Raw genomic sequence first — 24246 nt, 5'->3', positions numbered from 1 at the left:
ATGAACCAAAGATTTCAAATTTTGATTCATCGGTCCATAAGGCCTTCTTCCAGTCTTCAGTAGTCCACTGGCGGTGCTTCATGGCCCAGGCAAGCCTCCTTTTCTTATTTTGCCATCTTAGCAATGGCTTTCTTACTGCCACTCGACCTATCAAACCTGCAGCTCGAAGTCTTCTCTTCACAGTTGAAACTGAGACTTGCTTACTTCGACCAGTGTTACGCTGTGCTTCAAGCTGTTGTGCTGTGAGCCGCCTATCACGCAAGCTGTTGACTCTCAGAAACTTGTCTTCTGATTCTGTTGTGGGTTTGCGTCTGCCAGACCTCTTCCTGTCAGAGTTTCCTCCAGTTTCCAATATACTACTTCCTGCAGTGCAATATTGTCCAAATAATGCTTCAGAGTGTAATAACAGTCTGTTCCAATAGTGCTTTCATACAGACAGGGGGTTTGTAATCAAGTATTCAGCAGAGGTTGGGACACCTGTAGGAATTGTTTGCATCAACTTTCAAGGCTTAATTTACTTACATTGCTGCAGAACAGCTGTAAGTTGTTAACCCATTACTTGTTCCCTGAAGAAGGCCTTTTTTATTTTTTTACAATATAACTGTGCAATTTACATTATTTTCCTGTTTTTGCTAACCTAAACTTTTTTCTAACCTCCAGCGGTTTACTGCTTATCTTTGTACCATTTCAGGTTATTCACTGGACTTGAATTGCTTAAATTTCAATAAAAACTGGAAAAATTGAGGTGTTCTAAAACTTTTGACCGGTAGTATACGTGCATACATATACTTCCATCCCAATGACTTGATAGCTCAGCAGCGGAGCTTCTGAATTGTTTTTATCAGTGAGAGGCTATTGTGGTTTAGCGTTTAGGGTGCCGGCTTGGGATCCTAGGATCCTGGGTTTGAATCGCGGTCAATCGCTGAATTAACGCCAGGGGGGTTGACTCAGCCTGTCATCCTTCCGAGGTCGGCAAATTGAATACACGTTCACTGGTAAAATTGAGTACCAACTTCCCTGTGTGTCGCAAGAGGCGACTAATAGGGTTGGCGGCAGGAAGAGCATCCAGCCATAAAACATTGCTTCAAAAAAATGGGACCACGGTGTCCAAAAAAGGCCAACCCCTGCTCTGCGGGGAAAAATGACCTCTAAAGGTGGGTGAGTGAGAGGCTATTGGTTCAAATCAGGGGTGAATCAGCAGTTTTTATTTTATTAGCCCGACACAATAATTATGCTCGTTTATTAAGTTATTTACACGTTTTGGCATTTATATATGTATATATACATGTACGTCATTTTTGTTGGCCTTCATAACCAACATCACAGTTGTAAGGGGGTCTGGCATGATAATGCCACCCACTCCTATCTTTGTTTGGAGGATGAGATGACATCATACTCCTATCTTTGTGTGCAGGATGGACGAGATAGCCAAAATCCAATGTTGGGTTGCACAACAATAATCTTCACATTGAATCCAACGGACTCTGCAAACTCAGCTAAATTTGCCAGTTGGTGCATGTCCTGTTGGATCCTCTATGTCTATATTATGTTAAATGCTTTCTTCACGGGGACGTTTACTGCATAAACCTGACGATTCAGGAACTTCCCCACCAAGAAGATCTTGAACGAGGTTGCATTGTGGGGCTTATTTTTGTTTACAATTCAGAGATGCGAGTGAAGGCAACAAATACTTATCTCCAACTATCATTCAACTATTCTGTAAAATAAGCAACATTCATAATGATATTTTATAAAGCTGCACTTTTATTTCCTTAGGTCAGAGTTATACAGTATTGCACGTCAAAATTAAAGTTTCCTTGACAAACTTTCAAGAGAAATGTTTTCAGAAAACAAACTAAAGTCATCCTTATTCCAAACGTCACCAAAACCCATTCAGAAAGTACACTGAACTTTGGAAAAAGTTGAACACCGAGCGAGTTTGAAACGTGAAGATCCTTATGAGCAAAACTGGATCATAATGCATGTGGCAAACAATTACTTTCTCGCAAGCTAGGCCAAAGCCATCAGCCATGGTGCTTTTTGTATATGTCGAGGAACTCCTGCACATCATCTGGAGAACCGACGAAGAAAGGCACTCGCTGGTGTATTGTTTCGGGCTGCACTTCGAGGATGCGCTGCGTGCCGGTCGTCGCTATTCCTCCAGCCTGTTCCACAATGAATGCCATGGGGTTGCATTCGTAGAGCAAGCGGAGCTGTTGGGGAGGTAAGAATGCAAATAGATTCCAGTTTAGAACCAAGATTCGATGATGTAATGGTTCGTGCGTCTTTTTTTTTCTTCTTTTTTTTGTATACAAGATCGAGGCTCGTGTAAGAGCTAACATTAATCACAAAAAACGGACACATAAAACATATAATAAAGGGAGCGGGAGACAAGATGGGGAGAGAGAGGGAAGCACACAAGTACAACAGTAGAGAACAGGGACATCAGGAGATCTGTGGGAGGGAGAGGGCTTGGGGGAGGAGGCATGGGAAGGGGAGGGGGGGAGGGGATGGGCGTGGGAGAGGTATAAAACACATGGACACTGCTAGAACTTCCAGAAAAGAAGTTTGTATTTCAAAAAAGTAGGATCTGAAGTGAATTAACAAGGGTAGAAAGGATCAAGGTTTTCGATGGGGGAAGATAAGAGATGGTGGTGGACAGCTGTTTTAAAGACCTGGAGGGGGGAGTGCGATTGAAGAGAGTGAGGGAGTTTGTTCCAGAGGCGCGAGAAAAGAGGAATGAAGGTGAATAGAGAGTCTTGATTTTGGCAGTTTAACCATAAGAGGGTTGCTGGCAGATCTTGTGCGACCTGTAGGAATATATGGGGGACAGAGCACAGATGGAGCTGGGGGAGCTAGGCCGGATAGGAGTCGGTAGAAGGCAGAAAGACCACCTAACTGCCTGTGGTGAGTGAGTGAAAGGCCCTCACAATCAGCTTCATCGCGGGAGATTCCAATGATTCTGAAAGCTTTGGTTTCAACAGCGTGAAGCCGAGCTAGGTGTGAGGCAGGAGCACCGGCCCAGAGGGGAGAACAGTATTCCATTGAGCTGCGGATGAAAGCCTTGTATGTGGTAAGGAGCTCAGGTGTGCCAAGTAAGGACTTCACACGATGGAGGATGCCTAGTGGGCGACTGGCTTTGGAAGCCAGCTTGGAAATGTTGTTTTCCCAGGAAAGATCATGACAGATATTGAGACCCAAAAGCTTGAGCGACAGAACTTCTAGGAGAGGTTTGTTGAGAAAGTAGATGGGAGGGTTGTCCAGTCGGTCTTTTCGGAGAGACATTGTAAGAGTGTGAGATTTGTCAAGATTGAAAGACATGTTCCTCTTGTTTGACCAGTCTGTGATTTTGTCCAGGTCTGCAGAGAGTGAGGAGGCTGCAGACTGCCGATCTGTGGGATGAGGAATGGAGCGGCAGATAGTAGAGTCATCAGCAAAGAGATAGAGAGGATTTTCCAGAGTCTCCACGCATGGTCACGATCATTGATGAAGACCAGAAAAAGCACAGGGCCCAGAACACTGCCTTGGGGAACTCCAGCCTGAACAGGAAGGGGAGATGAGAGAAATCCATTCAGGGCCACACGTTGACTACGACCAGAGAGGAAGTCCGCAAGCCATGCGTGGAGATTTCCATGGATACAATAGGAGGAGAGTTTGGTGAGCAGAGCGGGGTGCCAGACCATATTGACGGCATGTGATATGTCAAGAGAGACAGCTCTGATTTCTTGTTTGGCATTGAGGACCTCTATCCATTGTTGAGACAGCAGAAGCAGCATGTCCAGAGTGGAGTGACCTGGTCTGAAACCAAATTGATGATCAGAGATCAAGCCATTGGAGAAGAGGAAGGATTTGATATCCGAAGCAATGATGGATTCCATGACTTTGCTGATAATGGGGAGCAGGCTGATTGGTCTGTAGTTGCAAGGATCTGTTTTTGCACCTTTTTTGTGTAAAGCGGTAATGTTTGCTGATTTCCAAACTGATGGCAGATGACCTTGAGCAAAAGAGAGGGTGAAAGGAATAGATAGAGGGTGTGAAAGAGCGGCAGAACAGGATTTTAGGACCCGTGGGCTGATGCCGTCTGGTCTAGTTACAGAATCAGAGTCGAGGTTTGACAGAAACCTCTCCACCTTGTCAGGAGAGAAGGACACAGAGGCCAGGAGCAGCTGGGTTCGACTGGGTAAGGTGGATACAGAGAGAGATGGGTTTGGGACACAAGATTTTCAGGCAAACACAGAGTTGAGGCATTCGGCTTTGTCACGTGCGGTGTCAACTGTGTAGCCATTTGAGGTATGGGAGGGGATGGAGGGGGAACAAACACCAGAAACGGATTTGACCAGATGCCACCAGGATTTGGAGGAAGGAGACAGGTTTGAGAGTTCAATCTTGAGAGTGGGGAGATAGAGCTTCCTGACTCTCCTGGAGGTAGACACACCTTGTTCCGAGCTTGGTGGAAGGAACTGAGATTGCCTTCAGTTGGATTTGCCTACCAAGAGGCAAAGGAAAGTTGTTTCAAGGCAACTGCCTCACCACAAGATTCAGTGTACCATGGATGGGAGGAAGGGTTTGACACCTGAAGACGAGATGGGATAAAGCTGTGCATGTGAGAGAGCAGTTTGCTTTGGAAGAATTCCCAGGAAGAATTGATGTCAGAGGCAGTAGAGATGGGGGACCAGTCCAGATGATTGATGCCTGCTTGGAGACCATGCCAGTCGGCCTGAGTGAAATGCCAGACTCGTCGACGCTGAGGAGGCTCTCTGAGAATGGCCAGAGAGATATCCACTTTAACAAAAGTTGGGGAGGTAAGAATGCAAATAGATTCGAGTTTAGAACCAAGATGTGATGATGTAATGGTTCGAGTGCCACCCTGAGTCTGGGAAGTCGGCCGTTTAAACCCGGCCGAGCCATACCAAAGACTTTAATCAATGGGGAAGTGGAAATCCCTCCTCAGGAAATGCTCCACTGAGTGAGGTGAGAAGGCGGCGCCATTCTTGTGGCATCGCTGGTGCAAAGAGTGCCCCAGGAAGTGACGACACTTTCCGCACCTCATCTCTGTGGCTATGTTTGTCTAGTCTAACAGTCCTGTGTTGTCACGTGTACTCTTCTGTATGTCCATTTGTGTGTGAGATGTGTGAGGCAGCTCCACTACAAGCCTTATAACATAAAAAAAACCAGAAAGAGCAATCAGAGATTGCAGACCATCGCCAGGACATGTTTTTAGTGGTTCTTAAGGCTTTTGTGTTAAAACAAATATGGCGGCCGAACTACGTGACCAATGACATCATTATTTCTTTTTTTTCCCCACCAATTTATCCCTAGATGACGCTCAATAAATTTTATCTTGATCGGATGAAGTTTTGTACTTGTCGAATTATAACGTCATAATGGAGTCACCTATGACATCATCATTAACATATTTTATTCCCCATGGAGAGTTCTTTCCAATGAGCCATGTCTCAATTTTTTCTATGCAGAGCTTCCGAAGATAGAGGTGCAATTTTTTTTCGTTCTTTGCAAGATGGCGCCCGTACCACATGACATATGACATCGTAATTATGAAAAATTATACAGGTTGAGTTGCACTTACGGTGAAAATTTCCTGTCAATTGGACCAACGGTTGCAGAGAAAATCATATTTATTCAGTGCGGACAAACAGACAGACAAACGGACTAAAATGCAATACCCTCTCCTCTCTGGCGAGGGTAAAAACAAACAAACACAGGAGCACGTTTCCAATCTCGGACAAAGGCCATATGTGTAATCTCACCTTTCCTTTGGGGCTCTTCGAATTTGCTGGGTACATGAAGATTCCGCCATATTTAATGGTACGATGTACGTCAGCCACCATAGAGCCCACGTAGCGGGCACCATATGGAGCACTGCCGTCCTGCACAGAAAAGGGCATGCAGTACTCATTTCCACAAAGCATGAGCCAATGGGTGACGATATGATGTATATTGATGTAGGTATTGTGGGTAAAAAGCGTTTTTTTTTTTTTGGGAGTTTGCTCCCAATGGTAATGTTCATTATCAAAAGGATTTGGTCACACCCCCTTCTCCCCTTCCCCAATTTAGTACGATTAAACGTTCACATTCAAACATGGAGACGAAGCAAAGAACTGCACCAGAACAAAAGTCTTGGCTGCACAAACCTCAGGAAACTTTTTCCGTTGTACGTATTCAGTCACAGCAGGGTCGAAGAATTTGGCGTAACCTTCGTTGAGGCTGAAAATCTTTCCTTTTTTCTTGATCTTGACGTTTCGATCCACCAGAATGAACTCACCAATGCCCTTGTAGATGGTGGCAGGTGGGGACAGCAGGTGGGTATGCGCAATCACTTATTAACACATTATCTTTTTTAGAGCATCACAAACTCTTTTTTTTTTAAATTAATTTGCGGCAACACGTGGCCACAAAACCATCGGTACGTACGGGGTCCAGCATGAAGAAGTTTACACCCTGGCCTGTCGTGAGCGCGACCAGGGTAGCACTGCCATACAAGGCGTATCCAGCAGCCGCCATGTTTATTCCGGGCTGTAGGGCATCTTTTTCCGAGGCGCTTTCGGTTGAAACCTGAAGAAAAAAAAACGTCAGCACGTGAGTTTAAAGGCGACAAAATGGCAGCTTACATTAAACTGTGCTCTTCTTCTTCTTTTGTACAGTTGATGATGCCCCCTATAGGTTAAAGCAGTGTTGTATAGTAACAAGCAACTGCAGGCCCTTTTGCTCAAGACTATAATGGTGACTCTTCTCCACCACACACGTCACTTCCGGTTCATCATGCATTCATTAGTAATCAGGTAATTGAACAACGGAATCTATCTTACCTATCTCCAAATACCACATAAACCCTTTTTTGTGAAGATAATTAATTAATGTTTTATAGCATAATGACAACTATTAATGAAAAAGCAAACAACAAAGTGAACATGTCATTGGCAACAACAAAGATGAATAATGAATGATCACATTTCCCTTGTTTTTTTTTCACACTTCCCTTTGCGCACACAGGAACTCGATGATGTCTGGTCCCATGATAAACAACTGGGACAAAAACTTGTTGAAGCATTTGTTGGACACAGGCTAATGTGTACCATAATCCTCAAAACCTGGCAGACTTTCAGCAGGAAGTCCATGTGTGGTCTGAATTGTAGGTGCAACATGAATTGCATTCCACACTTTTCCATCCATCAGAGTCTGCAGGTATCAGGATCTCTCTGCTCCATGATCTGGAGGGCTTGGCTAAACTTGCTGGACTCAGTGTCCTTTCCTCCTGACAAGGTGGAGAAGTTTCTGTCAATCCTCGACTCTGATTGTGTAACTGGACCTGACGGCATCAGCCCACTGGTCCTAAAATCCTGCCCTGCCGCTCTTTCACTCCCTCTCTCTGTTCTCTTCACCCTTTCTTTTGCTCAAGGTCATCTACCATCAGCTTGGAAATCAGCCAACATCACCGCTTTACACAAAAAGGTGCAAAAACAGATCCTTGCAGCTACAGACCAATCAGCCTTCTCCCAATTATCAGCAAAGTCATGGAAGCCATCATTACTTTGGATATCAAATCTTTCCTCTTTTCCAATGGCTTGATCTCTGATCATCAATTTGGTATCAAAACAGGTCACTCTACTCTGGACATGCTGCTTCTGCTGTCTCAACAATGGATGGAGGTCCTCTATGTCAAACAGGAAATTAGAGCGGTCTCCCATGACATATCACGTGCTTTCGATACGGTCTGACACCCCACTCTGCTCACCAAACTCTCCTCGTATGGTATCCATGGAAATCTCCTCGCATGGCTTGCGGACTTCCTCTCTAGTCGTAGTCAACGTGTGGCCCTGAATGGGTTTCTCTCATCTCCCCTTCCTGTTCAGGCTGGAGTTCCCCAAGGTAGTGTTCTGGGCCCTGTGCTTTTTCTGGTCTTCATCAATGATCACTCTGACTCTCTTGGAAATCCTCTCTATCTCTTTGCTGATGACCCCACTCAATGCCGCTCCATTCCTCATCCCTCAGATCGGCAGTCTGCAGCCTCCTCACTCTCTGCAGACCTGGAAAAAATCACAGACTGGTCAAACAAGTGGAACATGTCTTTCAATCCTGACAAATCTCACACTCTTACGATGTCTCTCCGAAAAGACCGACTGGACAACCCTCCAATCTACTTTCTCAACAATCCTCTTCAAGAAGTTCTGTCACTCAAGCTTTTTGGTCTCGCTATCTGCCATGATCTTTCCTGGGAAAACCACATTTCAAATCTGGCTTCCAAAGCCAGTCGCCGACTGGGCATCCTCCGTCGTGCGAAGTCCTTCCTTGGCACACCTGAGCTCCTCACCACATACAAGGCTTTCATCCGCAGCTCAATGGATTACTGTTCTCCCCTCTGGGCCAGTGCTCCTGCCTCACACCGAGCTCGCTTTCACGTTGTCGAAACCAAAGCTTTCAGAATCATTGGAATCTCCCGCGATGAAGCTGATTGTGAGGGCCTTTCCCTTCCTCACCGCAGGCAGGTTGGTGGTCTTTCTGTCTTCTACCGACTCCTCTCCGGCCTTGCTCCCTCTATGCTCTGTCCCCCAAATATTCCTACAGGTCGCACAAGATCTGCCTGAAACCCTCTTATGGTTAAACTGCCAAAAATCAAGACTCTCTATTCACCTTCACTCCTTCATTCCTCTTTTCTCCCACCTCTGGTACAAACTCCCTCACTCTCTTCAATCCCACTCCTCCCTCCAGGTCTTTAAAACAGCTGTTCACCACCATCTCTTATCTTCCCCCATCCAAAACCTTGATATTTTCTACCCCCGCTAATTCACCCCAGATCCACTTTTTTGAAATACCAACTTCTTTCCTGGAAGTCCTTGCAGTGTTCTTGTCTTTTATACTTCTCCCACCCCCCCCCCCATTCCCACACTTCCTCCCCCCAAGCCCTCCCCCTCCCACAGGTCTCCCGATGTTCCTGCTCTCAAATGTTGCGTTTGTGTGCTTCCCCTTCTCTCCCCATCTTGTCTACCGCTCCCCTTATTATATACTCTTTGCGTGTCTGTTTAATTTTTTTGTGTGATAAATGTTAGCTCTTTCACGGCATGAGACAGTGTCAGCGGCATACCATCTTAACAACAGAGAAGCAAAAAGGGAACTGGACATGTTCGTTGACAACAAACGCCTGGAGTTCCAGCAAGCCCCAAAGTACCTCGGTGTACGCCTAGATCGGATACTGTCCTTCAAGCAACACCTAGAAGAAGTTAAGGCCAAGGTGACATCAAGGGTCTCGCTTATCCGACGTCTCGCTGGTACGACCTGGGGAGCCTCCGCCAAGACCCTACGAATATCCACGCAAGCCCTGGTCTTCTCTGCAGCCGAATACTGCGCCCCAGCCTGGAGCAGAAGTCCACACGTGAGAAAGGTTGATGTTGCCATTAACAACGCCCTCCGCATTGTAGCTGGTTGCTTGAAGCCCACCCCGGCATTCCACCTGTCAGTCCTAGCGGGAATCGCCCCGGCCGGCCTCCGATGGGAGGCTGCTACCCTCGCCCTGGCAAGGAATGCCCAGAAACACGACTGGCACATCCTGCACAACACCACAACGATAGTGGCGCCTCCAAGCAGACTCAAGTCCCGCCATCCCTACAACAAGGCGGCACAAGAGATGCTCAGTTCTATCCCTGAGGACCTGTCTAGAAGCGCATGGCTGGCGGCATCTTGGAAGCAGGTGTGGGAAACGGCCGGGCCCACCCGTATCCACCGCTACATCTGGGACCCAGGAGGTGGCGTCATAGGAGAAGACCTACCACGCCTGCAATGGACCTTGCTGAACCGTCTACGTATGGGGGTCGGCTGCTTCAAATCATCGCTGAAGATGTGGGGCCTGGCAGACAGTGCCGCGTGCGAGTGCGGCAAGCCTGAGCAGACTGCCGAACACACAATTACCACCTGCCCCCTATACAGACCACCTTCAGAAGCCAGCCTCTTCGACGTAGGACCAGAGACGAGGGCATGGCTGCACGACACTGAGCTGGCCATCTGATGATACACGAAAGAAGAAGAAGCTCTTTCACGAGCCTCGATCCTGTATACAAAAAAAACAAAAAAAAAAACTTGGTCTGTCCTTTCTTGTGAAGTCCAGGTTTCCAAATTTGAAAGAAAGAACCACATTGAAAGGTCGGAGATTTTGCCCCAAGGGGCTTGTCCGTGTAGCATCTGGAATTCTCTTGACTCTCTTGAACACAGTGTCTCACGCCCTCGTGTCTCAGGGCAGGTGTGCTGATCTGTAGGCCACTAATGTGCAACTTGATGTGCAGTGTACATCCGTGTAGAAGCTCACCATGAATCTCAAGTTGATGAATGTCTTGAAGCTCGATAGGTTTGCAAGAAGTCAGGTACGAATGTTTTCCAGGTCTTCCCTCGAGGTTTCCAGTGTGCAAACAGTCCTTGAGCACTCTTAACGCCTTCCATCTCCCCCTTGGTTGGTGAGTAATATATAGTAATAGACAGAACTACGACAGTGCTTGGTGTTTCTTTCAGGAATGTTTCAAACTCAGCTGAAACAAACAAAGCCATTGTCAGAGATGAATTCCTGTTGGTTACCTTCGCGGCTGAACACTGCAGTCAAGAACTTGATAACTGTAACAGAGGTCACTCGGGAGGTAGAGGCTTCTTCGCTGGACATCTGGTGAAGTAGTCAATTGAGGTAATGACATAACACTAGTTACCCTGCGCTTGCGAAGCGAAAAGCGGGGTTAAGCATTCAGGTGCGTACGTGTGCTGTCCGTGTGCTGTGTCTGCATTAAAAAAATTCATTTTCTCGGCAATTATTGGTCCGATTGACATGAAATTTTCACCGTAGGAGGACCTCCTCCTGTGGAATATTTTAATTATTATGACGTCATAGCTAACGTGGTACAGGCGCCATCTTGGAAAAACTTCGCACCTCTGTCTGAAACCACTCCATGGCAAAAAATTGAGAACTGGCTCATTGTCAGCGACTCCCCATGGGGAATAAGATATGTGAATGATTATGTCATCGGTGCATTCGTTATGATGTCATAATTCGACAAATACAACACTTATCCATCCGATCATTATTAAAACAATTTCAGCAACTGTCGGTCTGATGGGCACGAAATTTTCACCATAGGAGGCCTCCTCCTTTCGAATATTTTAATGATAGTCATGACGTCATAGTCAATGTGGTGCAGGCACCATCTTGGAAAAACCGAAAAATGTTGCACCTCTATATCTCCAAAACCGCTGCATGGAAAAAAATTAAACATGCCTCATTGTAAAGAACTCCATATGGGGAATAGATGTTGTTGATGACGTCATTGGTGCCATAATTATGACGTCATCATTCGACAGGGACAACGCTTAGTCTGATCAGTTTGAAATGTATTGAGCGTGATCTACACAACAATTATATTAGAGAATATAAATTTATGATGTAATCGCTCACGTGGTCTGACAGCCATATTGGATCAAAGAAAAAAATGTTCAAAAACAGAAGAGTTGGCTCACACCAAGTTGACTGCGCAGGGTAAGTATTCTATGAATACCATCTAGTTTGTCAAGCGGTCCCACAATATTGATGGCATGTTTTTCCCATGCAGCATTTGGGAGAGGAATTGCTTCGTAATGGCGGAACCTGAGTGACTGCTGTTTTATCATGCATTTGGCAAGTAATGCATGATTTAATGTCAACTTCCACTTGAGAGTCCATCCCTAGCCACCAATACAGGTCTGTGAGCCTCCGTTTAGTTCTCACAATTCCTTGGTGCGCATCATGAGCAAGCTGGATGAACGTGGGTTGACGTTCTGTCGGGACGATCACAAGGTGAGTGCCACAAATAAGTAACCAGGTAGAACTAGTGTTCATTCGGAAGGCGAAGGTAAGGAAGTACATTTGGGCCAATGTGCTTTGCATTGTGAGGCCATCCTCTTGAGACATATTCCAGCACTTTCTCTAGAATAGGGCATATATTAAAAATCCTTGAATTGTTTTTGCAGGCATAGCGGAGAAGTCGTCAGACTTGACAGCCATCATCAGGTTTGTGGTAAGGCTCTGTCACGAGAAGTATACACAAAGAATTAAGTTAAGCACCCCCCCGTTTTTTTACAACCTCGCACATTACAAGTTTGTTGTCGTCAAAACAGTGTAATATACCCATGATATTGCTATATTTTCTGGAGAAGTGATATTATGGTCACATAAAAACATAACAATCATGCCGTTTTCAATATTTTATTCTGAATAATTTAAGGTGAAATTTTTTGGGAATTTTAGGCATATTTTCACCTCAATTTAAGTATGGAGCTATAGGTCCATCACGGACAGTGTGGATGACGTTTATGTTTTCTAACGTACAGTCATTGTTCTGAGAAGACCTCTAGCGATCTTTGCGTCAATAACGTGTGTAGGACCCACGTGATCGGATCACTGACTCAACCCTACGTCTCATAGACCCTGTAAGCCGTCGTATGCGTTGCTGTGGCAGGTTGTTCCATTCCCGATGTAATGCACGTTCCAATTCATCCAGATTGGCTATTGGAGGGACCATCTTCGCAATTTGTCGTCCCAACATGTCCCAAACGTGCTCGAGGGGGTTCAGGTCAGGACTGTACGCAGGCCAGGGGATGGTTGTCACAGCACCTTGCTCCATCCGATCACGTGGGTCCTACACACGTTATTGACGCAAAGATCGCTAGAGGTCTTCTCAGAACAATGACTGTACGTTAGAAAACATAAACGTCATCCACATTGTCCGTGATGGACCTATAGCTCCATACTTAAATTGAGGTGAAAATATGCCTAAAATTCCCAAAAAATTTCACCTTAAATTATTCAGAATAAAATATTGAAAACGGCATGATTGTTATGTTTTTATGTGACCATAATATCACTTCTCCAGAAAATATAGCAATATCATGGGTATATTACACTGTTTTGACGACAACAAACTTGTAATGTGCGAGGTTGTAAAAAAACGGGGGGGTGCTTAACTTAATTCTTTGTGTATAGTAAGCAAGATAAACAGTCTGCAGTCACATTTTCCTGGCCAGGTTTGTATACAATTTCATAATTGCATGACATTAGGCATGCTGGGGATTTACCCCCCAGCACCCCCCAGGGATGATAATTTGACCAAACTCAGACAGTTACAGGAGAATTTATTAAAGGTACCAGGAGATACACATGCACATGGGAGAGCTGCCGTATAAGCCAGGAATGGACCAGCTTCTCAATCAAAACATATCAGGCCAGGGTTTTTATACTCCACAGGAAATAATGAAAGGAGACTTCAAAGACGAGACGGAAAGCATAACAATAGGGGCTGTTTAGGAAGGGAAAAGCTATTTTCTCGTCCACACAGCTTTTTCCCAAGGTTGGAGCCTGAAAACTTCAAAAACAGGCTGTGTTACAGGGGTCGTTTCTGCCAGCTTTGTTCAATTCCCAGAATGCTCAAGGGCTGCCCCAGCAACAGAGCCAAATGTATGAAATCCCCGACACTGGGATTTGACTGAAATCCACCACAAGCATTCAGAACAATGTGTTCATTCCAGCTTGACCAAGACCTATCAAAGACAGCATAGTGTGGTAAGTGGACTGTGGTCTGACGACAGAGGCAAGTACGCCATTGCTGTTGCCCAGACACAGGCAAATGTTTGCTTCCTTTTCTACTATAGAGTATGTGCGGTCGCATTCTGAGAGTGTGCGTGATGCGGATGCAACTGTTACCTCTGTAGAGCCCTCAATAATTTGAGTGAGCTCTGCTCCAACTCCATAATCTGAAACATCTGTGGTCACAATAGTGGGCAGAGTATGGTCAAACAAAGCGAGGGCAGGACTATTGGCAATTACATTTTTCACCCTTTCAAAATTAATATGTGCAGCATCGTTCCGGGTGAATGTCAGCAGTCTTGTTCGGTATGGCAGGTGATGTAAGAGCAAGGCATCCCATCCTCATCGCCAATGATGTTGTGTAGTAACAAGCAACTGCAGGCTCTTCTGCTCAAGACTTTAGTGGTGAATCTTCTTCATTACACCCTTCACATCACTTCCGGTTCATCATGCATTCATTAGTATCTTACTATAATTCACCAAATGTCCGTCCGTCTGTCTGTCCGTCCGTTCGAAGGTACCGCAAAACGGCTGAACCGATCGCAACGATATTTTGGGTGGGTAATCCTGGGATCCCCTTGAGTAAAATAGGCTATATTGTTTTTCCAATTTCAGCTTTGGCCTCCACCATTTTCAGGTTTGGACTCCCGCATAACGTTATTTTCCCGGGTGCCGCACAAACGGCTGCACCGATCGGACTCGGTGACCTCGGACAAGGACCTTTTATAAGAACATGGGTTGAATCCCTGCTTGAGAGAATGCCAACCCCCTCCCCGCCATCACGGTCGTCTCTCCAACTCATAATCCCACGAGATATGCAGAAAGGACGACCCAAAACCAATTATCTTCTTTTTGATTCGTATATAAACATCATTAAAAGTAAATAAGGACCTCGGCGAAAGTTCAAACGACGTGGGTTTAATCTCTACATGAGAGAATTCCACATAGCTATTTGGGTGGTGTATAAGCTAACAGATCGCTGTCGCCATAGATCTTGCCAAGGCCATCACACCTATCGGCTCAAAATCCTTTTAACTGTTGACTTGGTAGTTTTTACAATGAAGGAAACACGTATCGGGAGTACATACGACATAGCGATTGTGAATGTGACAGCTCTGAGGTGTCTTTCGCTTCACATCGCAGTGACAGTGAGCACCAACATGGCGGCTGTAAGATTAAAATCTGGCTTCAAGCCCCCTCACCGCCCAAAGCCTTCAACCAGACATATTGTCACGCTCCTCCCCCTTCATTCCCATTCTTCAAAGCAAAGCGGTAAAAATTGTTGTATCACCATTATATATTACTAGCAACGTACCCGGCCTATGGGCGGGGCTTCAATTGGGAAGCCCAAATGAAAAGGCAAAATATCAGAAATTGAAGGCTTTTTTTATTTAAACGATTTATATAAACATCCGTTAAATCATATCACACGCAAATCATCAAAATCTAAACAGTATCTTTAGAATTTCAATAAAAGCCACGTAAAAAGCCAATAAAAGCCACATAAAAATGTTTGCCAAGAACTTCAAAGAGAGAAAAGGAACTTTTATCAGCAATGTCGTCTATCTTGAAGAGGTACAAAATCATTCCATTTTTTTTTTTTCCTAAAGAAAAGCGTACAGTTGATATCACGATTTGAAACACGATGGAATAATATTTACCGATATGAACAGTGATGTGGTTTTTTTTATTAGCCCTGCCCGTAGGGCGGGTACCGTTGCGAGTTCATGTAATCTATCGTAACTATTCCATTTCATAAATAACTTTTATTCATCACTTCAAAAAGCTCGTACCTTTCGATAGATGGCAAAAATGGTGCCGATGGACTCCAGGCAGTCTATGTTTGAAGAACCATCTAGCGGATCAAAGCAGACAACGTACTTTCCCTGATGGAGGAGGGGAGAGGATGAGGTATCCTGTTTGATTTTATATTTTAAATCCCAACAAAGTGAAGAATAATTTCACCAAAAATCACCAATCGGATAAAATCACAAAGGTGATGATGGTGTCAGGGATTAAACAGGACTGCTCATCGCAGATGAAGGTTAATATTCGGTCGAATGGTCACACCCAAAACTTTGCATTTGTCCAAAATATTATTATAATAACAGTAATAATAATAACAAGTTGGATATCTGCATTCACAGTGATCACCAAGGGAAAGCATCCCCCGGCGCCGCAACCCAATGATGGCCATATTGTTTTTGGACCACCATATGACCTTGACGTTCAACACTTATGGATAGAGTGTAAATTTGGAGAATGTGTCCCCATCTACAATCTATCCATAAAACTCAAGAAAACCGGAGGAAAATTATTCACGTTATGATCAAAAGTGATTTTTGTTAATTATGTCACAATCAGAAAAAAGCAGGTCAAGGACATGAATCAAATATCAGATTTACAAAATCAGTACAGGTAGGTAGGTAGGTAGGTAGGTATCAGTACAGGTAGGTAGGTTATGATGAAAGGACATATTGGAAGGCCAATGATGGTGAATGATGATGAAAGGACATATTGGAAGGCCAAGCGGTCATCGGGATTTAAACACTTTTTTTTTCAGATCACCATTTGACCTTGATCTTTAACCTGGAGGGGGTATGATGGAAATCAAGTGTAAATGCGTCATACTCTAGGGCCTAGGCTATCTAGAGAGGGCAATTTCTTTCTGATCAGACAAGTCTCAGTCGAGCGTTGGTGAATTTTTTTTTTTTTTTTTGTATACAAGATCGAGGATCGTGTAAGAGCTAACATTGATCACAAAAAGACAAACTGCCACATAAAACACATGATAAAGGGAGCAGGAGAACAAGATGGAGAGCATGGACATCGGGAGATCTGTGGGAGTGAGAGGGCACTGCTAGGACTTCCAGGAAAGAAGTAGGTATTTCAAAAAAGTGGATCTGGGGTGAATTAACGGGCGTAGAAAAGATCAAAGTTTTGGATGGGGGAAGATAAGAGATGGTGGTGAACAGCTGTTTTAAAGACCTGAAGGGAGGAGTGGGATTGAAGAGAGTGAGGGAGTTTGTTCCAGAGGCGGGAGAAAAGGGGAATGAAAGAGTGAAGGTGAGCAGAGTCTTGATTTTGGCATTTTAACCATAAGAGGGTTTCTGGCAGATCTTGTGTGACCGGTAGGAGTATTTGGGGGACAGAGCACAGAGAGAGCTGAGAGAGCAAGGTCAGATAGGAGTCGGTAGAAGACAGAAAGACCACCTACCTGCCTGCGGTGAGTGAGTGAAAGGCCCTCAGAGTTAGCTTCATCGCGGGAGATTCCAATGATTCTAAACGCTTTGGTTTCAACAGCGTGAAGCCGAGCTAGGTGTGAGGCAGGAGCACCGGCCCAGAGGGGAGAACAGTATTCCATTGAGCTGCGGATGAAAGCCTTGTATGTGGTGAGGAGCTCAGGTGTGCCAAGGAAGGACTTCACACGACGGAGGATGCCCAGTCGGCGACTGGCTTTGGAGGCCAGCTTGGAAATGTGGTTTTCCCAGGAAAGATCATGGCAGATAGTCATACACAAAAGCTTGAGTGACAGAACTTCTTGGAGAGGATTGTTGAGAAAGTAGATTGGAGCGTTGTCCAGGTGGTCTTTTCGGCGAGACATAGTGAGAGTGCAAGATTTGTCAGGATTGACAGACAAGTTCCACTTGTTTGACCAGTCTGTGATTTTGTCCAGTCTGCAGGGAGTGAGGAGGTTGCAGACTGCCGATCTGAGGGATGGGGTATGGAGCGGCAGAGAGTGGAGTCATCAGCAAAGAGATAGAGAGGAATTTCCAGAGAGTCGGAGCGATCATTGATGAAGACCAGAAAAAGCACAGGGCCCAGAACACTGCCTTGGGGAACTCCAGACTGAACAGGAAGGGGAGATGAGAGAAAACCATTTAGGGCCACACGTTGACTACGACCAGAGAGGAAGTCCGCAAGCCATGCGTGGAGATTTCCATGGATACCATCAGAGGAGAGTTTGGTGAGCAGGGCTGGGTGCCAGACCGTATCGAAGGCACGTGATATGTCAAGGGAGACAGCTCTAATTTCCCGTTTGGCATTGAGGACCTCCATCCATTGTTGAGACAGCAGAAGCAGCATGTCCAGAGTAGAGTGACCTGGTCTGAATCCAAATTGATGATCTGATATCAAGCCATTTGAGAAGAGGAAGGATTTGATGTCAGAAGCGATGATGGATTCCATGACCTTGCCGATTATTGGGAGCAGGCTGATTGGTCTGTAGTTGCAAGGATCTGTTTTTGCACATTTTTTGTGTAAAGTGGAAATGTTGGCCGATTTCCAAGCAGATGGCAGATGACCTTGAGCAAAAGAGAGGGTGAAGAGAACAGAGAGAGGGTGAGATAGAGCAGCAGAGCAGGATTTTGCTACATGTGGGCTGATGCAGTCTGGTCCAGTTGCAGAATCAGAGTCGAGGATTGACAGAGACTTCTCCACCTTGTCAGAAGAGAAGGACACAGAGTCTGCGGAGTCAGATGTGTAGCCGTTTGAGGTAAGGGAGGGGTTGGAGAGGGAACAAACATCAGAAACAGATTTGACCAGACACCACCAGGATTTGGAGGAAGGAGACAGGTTTGAGAGTTCAGTCTTGAGAGCAGAGAGATGTTGTTTCCTGGCTCTCCTGAGGGTAAGATACACACTTGTTCCGAGCTTTGTGAAAGGAACTGAGATTACCCTCAGTTGGATTTGCCTTCCATGCAACTGCAACTTCCATGGCAACTGCCTCACTACAAGGTTCAGTGTACCATGGACGGGAGGAAGGGTGCAACAAGTGAAGACAAGAAGGGATAAACTTGTGCATGGGAGAGAGCAGTTTACTTTGGAAGAATTCCCAGGAAGAGTTGATGTCAGAGGCAGTAGAGATGGGAGACCAGTCCAGATGATTGATGTCTGCTTGAAGACTGTGCCAGTCAGCCTGAGTGAAATGCCAGACTCGTTGGCGCTGATGAGGCTGTCTGAGAATGGCCAGAGAGATGTCCACTTTAACAAGGAAATGATCAGAAGAACCAATTGGAGCAGAAGAACAGGAGACATTTGCAGGGAAGTTTGTCATAACCAAGTCTCGAAGAGAAGATACTCCATTGACTGAGATACGGGTCGGGAAATTGACAGATTTTGTCAGTCCCAGTGAGTCGCAGAAGTCCTTTGCTAAGGAGCCATGGCTGGTGAGAGAGGAACCCACACCCAGCCAGCTGGCATGATGACAGTTGAAGTCACCACATATGTGGAAGAGAGAGTTGGGATGAGAAGATAGAAGTTGGTCCATGTTGTCAGGCAGCGAGATGTAGATGGAGTCATCACTGTTTGGAAGACGGTACAGAACACATATGAACAAAAGGTGGGAGTGGAGAGGAAGCCGTAGCCAGAGGTACTCCTGGGGTGGGGTGGAAAGAGGGCAGTGCAGGGAGAGTGAGGAAGAGAGTTTTTGATAAAGATAGCAACCCCACCACCAGGATGAGGCTCAGGTCTATCATACCGGAGGAGAGAATAACCAGGAAGAAATATTAAGGAATCAGAGACATCTTGAAGGAGGAAAGTTTCTGTTAAGCAGATTACGTCTGGTTTGTCAGAAGAAACCTGTATGGAGAGATCAATCAGGTTTGAGCAAAGGCCCCGGATGTTTGAGGTCCATACCGTTAAGAAAGAGGGAGGGGGGAGCATCTGGCACAGGACAGGGGAGGGGAGGGGTAAGGTAAGATGAGGGGGGAGAGGGGGAGGTAGGGAGAGCTGTTGATGGTGTGTCGGAGATTGCAGAAGGGTTAGGAGAAAGGGAAGGATGAGGAAGACAAATGGTTTGATGGTGATGGGAAGAGGCACCATGAGGTGTTGTTTGAGGGGGGCAGAGCAAAGTCGGAGGATGGAGGAGGTGGAGGTATGTGATGGAAGGGAGAGGAAGTGGGGAGGCGGCAGCTTGGAGGGGGAGGGGGAAGGAGGGAAAATTGGAGAAAAATAGTAGGGGGAGGGGGGGGGGGCGAGATTTGAAGGGGAGTGGTGGGGGAGGGGAGTTTTGAAGGGGAGGGGTGAGGGGGAGTTTTGAAGGGGAGGGTGAGAAGGGAGTTTAGAAGGGGAGGGGTGAGGGGGGAGTTTCCAAGGGAGGGGCAAGTGGGGAGATTTAGAGGGGAGGGGCAAGGGAGGAGTTTAGAAGGGGAGGGGTGAGTTGGGAGATTTAGAGGGGAGGGGAGGGGAAAGGGCGGAGTTTAGGAGGGGAGTGGTGAGGGGGAGTTTATAAAGTGGATGATTAATGAAAAACGAACATTTATAACAAGTAGGGTTAATTGTGATTTTCAAGTCAGAGATCCATTTGAAAACGATAGAGGAGTGGAATGAAGGTGAGTTTAGAGAATGTCGAAAGGAATGACTGTAAGAGATTGAATTTTTATTTCAAATGTAATGATTTGAAGAGGAAATGAAATGCCAATAATTGGGTCATGGCCTTAAAAATAGGGGAAATACCCTGGGTGCTCACTTGGTAGAATATATCAGTATACTACACCGACTAAATGTATTTTAAACAGTATCAAGGTATTTTAAACCATTTTCAATGGTTGCTAGAAGCCAGGGCAGCATGTAGAATCATGTTAACGTAATAATAAAACTTTAAACAAACAAAAAACTATTTTGGGGGAGAAATCTCCCCCCCCCCCCCCCTCTACCCCAAACCCAGATCTTCTTAATGCCGTGAGGAAACGTTGGTACATCACAAGTCATGGACGTAACGTTGTTGTGAAGTTTCATAGGAATTGTATGAGTAGTTTCTGAGAAGAAAGCAAATACCTATTTTGGGAAAGAGGGGAGGGGTCAAACCTGGACCCACTTTGACCCCCGGTAGACCCCCTTAAACCTCGATCTTTTTCATGCCGTGAACAAACTTGAGTTGCAACATACCAAGTATAATTTGTGCCAAGTTTGGCCGCAATCCCATCAGCAGTTTCGGAGAAGTTGCAAGTTTTTACGGACTGACGACGCGCCATCGCATAAGCTCCCCGGAACTACGTTCCAGGTGAGCTAAAAATTATGTCAAGGTCAAAGAAAACTTATGTCAACCTGGCATACTTTTTATTCCTATTATTGATGCAAAGTTTCATTCCGAAAGTCTCTTAAATGAATTTCATTTCATTATATCCTATAGGGGTTGGCTTAATCTTATTATAACAGAGCAAACGTGTATGGTTATGTCGCTGTGTTTATATGCGACGAAAACGTCTTCTTCTTCTTCAAATAAAATTAACACCCTCTTAATTACGTTTAGACTGCTGAAACCCCTCAGACCTTTGACGACTCTTTAATTCCCCCAAGACCCTGAAGACCACCAAGACCCCTGAAGACCCAAATCACCCTTGAAAACCCAAAACACCCAAAAGACTAAGAAGAACCAAAAGACCTTTAAGACCCAAAAGCCCCTGAAGACCCAAAAGACACTGAAGACCCTTATGACCCAAAAGCCTCTGAAGACACCAAAGACCCAAAATACCCTTAAAGGCCCAGAGTATCCAAAAGACCCTGAAGATCTAAATGGCCTTGAAGACCCAAAACACCATAAAGACCCAAAAGACACCGAAATGGTCAAAGATGCCTACCCCTCTGAAACGACGTGTGGTGAGGCACGCGGAGCGCCGAGTCATGCTAGTTATAACAATAATAAAGTCTGAGGGTCCGTTTTGTTTTTTGTATTCTCTGTACACCAAATGTGATGTATCCTGACTCCACACCTTTCTTGATTTATTTGAAAATGAAAACAACAATATGGGAAGTGAAGAGTTGGGATAACAATAAAATAGGGAGGGACAAATTTGACCTTGGCTTTCGTTTATGAAAAGGGTATGCAGATTAATAATGAGGAAATTTGTCTCTACATTTATTTTTACTTGTCTACATGATCGAGACTTGCGGAAGAGCAAGAGCAGAATAGAAGGGAACAAAATGGAAGGGGGGAGGGGGGGGGGAGTCAGTAATTAAGAACTGTCTGCTCAACCCAAACATCAACCCTGTTGATATTTACACGATGGGCCGCACAGTACAGCGAGTATTGTCTATCAAGGTGATACACAGACAGTTATAACCAAAAGTTCAAGTCAATGATTGATGTAAGAATGTTGAAGACATTTTTCTAATAAAAACAATTGCCTGTAACACTACCCCCCTCCTGAAAAAAAAACCTGCCTCCTGCTGTGAAATGTCTAGCTCCCTTTCTGGGTTTTCTACTTTTAATGGGTTTTCTATTTTTAATGGGTTGTGTGGCACATGAAGTTGTGTTCTTCTATTGGAGGAGAGATACATACAGCGTGGTGTTGGGATAAAGAAAGCCAAGTTTCCATTGGCAGAATTGCTTTGTCCTGTTATTATATTTCCTTGTATCCATGTCGAAGCCAGGGTGAGACTCCCCAGGTTAGTTTATGGGTATGCAACTACCGAGACCACTTTAGGCACAGCCAAGTACCACTGCAGCCCGGTGTGTATGGGCCATAGTAGACTATTGATGTATTATCAATCTGGATACGTAGGGACATGCAGTTAATGAGGCTGGCAGTTGCTGCATCTCTCTCAACCGACCTGGAAAGATCAGATGTTATTATATAATCACATCTGATACACCGAATGTGTTACTCAATCCAGGCAAGTGTCGAATTCTCAGATGTCTCAGGGCTGGTGCCCCCATTTCACAACTCACTCCTTGATGCTGTGGAATCAAAAGCTAACAACATAATTTTTATCTCCCAGTAAAAGGCAAGGGAACAGGGCCCATTGCTGTGTCATTGCAGACACGGTGGCTTCTCTTATTTAATGTCTCTGATCTTGCTTTCAGTCTTTCCATGACAGACGCATTCCTCATTCCCTCCCCGCAATTGCTTTTTGCTCCAGGGTTGCAAAATGGCAGGTCTCCAACAAACATCCTCCAACTCATAATTGTGATCTTTTCTACCCCTTGCCTATAATTAACTATCCTTACACCTACCGAGCCGCATTTCCAATACAAATACTCTCTCCTTCCTTATGGGTGTTTAATCCACATATTCAGGGACTTCTTGTTGCAGGAATTTGATATTCTCTTTACTTGTTTTTCAATTTCATTTCCACTTAACCAAACATTTCACGCTGTGAGCCGCATAGGAGCTGCCGAGGCACTTTCCTTGGCTAAGAAATACATTCCTGGACGGGTCGCCACTTCGACACAGGATACTCCAAGGGTGTATTACCCCAGAAAGCTGGTACTCATTTTGCCAACTTCGGAAGGATGACAGACTGAGTCAACCCTCCAGGTGTTAATTCAACAGCATGACGGTCTCAAACTAAAGTCCCCAAGATCTTAAGCCATCCACATTAACCGTTAAAGCCAACAACAGACTTTCATTTCCACTTATTTCTCCCATTATTTTTTTGCCAGTGAAGGACACAGCATGGCTATGTATTCCTTATAATGTCCTCTACCTGGATAAAGAAGCTAAAGTTGAAGTCACAATAAAAGTTTAATTTGACGATTTCTCCATTTTGGTTTTTTTTCTCCACACCCACCTGTTTGTCCAAATCCACAATGACTGCATTCTCGTCCTCCTCAGACACAAGAACACAGGTGGTGAAGGAGGACTTGAGCATATTCGTGACCATGTCATTGGATAGCACGTCCAGCTTCTTCACCTGGTCTCCTGTCACGTTAACATTGCCAGCCAAGCCATACCTTGGTGTTCAGGAACAATATCATGTTAAGTTCAAGTAAAAGTAACTAAAGCGTTCATTTAGCAGCCTCCACATAAAACGCAATCCAATTCAACCTCAATAATCCACATTTTGTACAAATCATAAAATCAGGGTCATTTTTCATAATTCTCAAATTTCCAATTGCCCAACGTTCGTTCCAAAATGGTGAGCGGTCATGCATCACGACCACAAATTACGAGCAATCACAAGTCATGACCACTTGAAGTATCACACACAGCAAACTCAAACTCACAGGTGGGCCAAGCCAGCCTTCCGCACAGCTAAGCTTATCGCTTTGATGGAGCACAGCAGAGCGGTGAGCATCTGATTAAACTCGCCCGTGCCTCCTGCCTTGCGACCCTCCTCCAAGACGAACCGGGTCATTGTAATCACATCGGTATCAAAGGGACTTTGGTCAGTCATAGCTTGCCGAAGGACCCGGTGGACGGACACACACGTCTACCAGCAAGTCGCAGCAGCACTGAATGCAATCACCCTCCACGCTATTATTAAACTGCTGCGCCCTTTGCCTCCCTCCCCCGTGACATTTAAAGTCAGTATGGGCAGCGCAACATTGGCTCAGCTGTAAAGAAAGTCCTCTTGCAGGCACAGAAGCAGAGCAAGGCATGCACCATTACCAAAGAGAATGCTTTTGACTCATCTTTATAATCTATATTGCACCCCACAACTATAAAATGGGGAAAGTATGTGTATGAGGTTAGGAGGCAGAGAGGAGAGAGTGTTTAAATCACAGAAATGACACCGTAGGTGGTATTTTATATGAATATTGCATTAAGTACCTCCTTACAATAATCAGCCAAAATTGAGAGAGAGAGACAAAGGGAGAGGAGAGACTGGACATTATGGAGAAAAGGGTGAGTAGGGGGTTCAGGACTTTCGGACCTACACTCCTAAGTTTAGCCTTCGGATAGAGATATCAACTT

The 24246-nt window shown here is 45.2% G+C and overlaps 1 protein-coding gene across 1 annotated transcript; it reads right to left on the bottom strand.

Moving 5' to 3' along the window:
* Positions 1–1746: 1746 nt before the first annotated feature.
* LOC137421972 (fructose-1,6-bisphosphatase 1-like) lies at positions 1747–23818 on the bottom strand. The gene is made up of 7 exons (XM_068108604.2): positions 23556–23818; positions 23120–23282; positions 15400–15492; positions 6433–6573; positions 6153–6290; positions 5769–5888; positions 1747–2213 (listed from the first exon to the last, which is right to left on the bottom strand). Exons 1-7 carry the CDS (start codon positions 23723–23725, stop codon positions 2025–2027), a joined length of 1014 nt encoding a protein of 337 aa, XP_067964705.1. The 5' UTR covers positions 23726–23818; the 3' UTR covers positions 1747–2024.
* Positions 23819–24246: the final 428 nt, after the last annotated feature.

This window comes from Myxine glutinosa, chromosome 2 (assembly GCF_964187855.1).
Source record: "Myxine glutinosa chromosome 2, kmMyxGlut1.1, whole genome shotgun sequence".
Taxonomy (NCBI): Eukaryota; Metazoa; Chordata; class Myxini; order Myxiniformes; family Myxinidae; genus Myxine; species Myxine glutinosa.
This window is presented reverse-complemented; position numbering and strand designations above follow the sequence as displayed.

Bases quoted from the DNA above. Each gene is read 5' to 3' on its own strand.
- LOC137421972 (XM_068108604.2), bottom strand. From the start codon at position 23,725: ATGACTGACCAAAGTCCCTTTGATACCGATGTGATTACAATGACCCGG. The intron at 15,493-23,119 runs GTGGGTGTGGAG...CTCCTCCATCAG, and splicing joins TTGTGGATTTGGACAAACAG to GGAAAGTACGTTGTCTGCTT. The intron at 2,214-5,768 runs GTGAGATTACAC...CCTCCCCAACAG, and splicing joins CGAAGAGCCCCAAAGGAAAG to CTCCGCTTGCTCTACGAATG.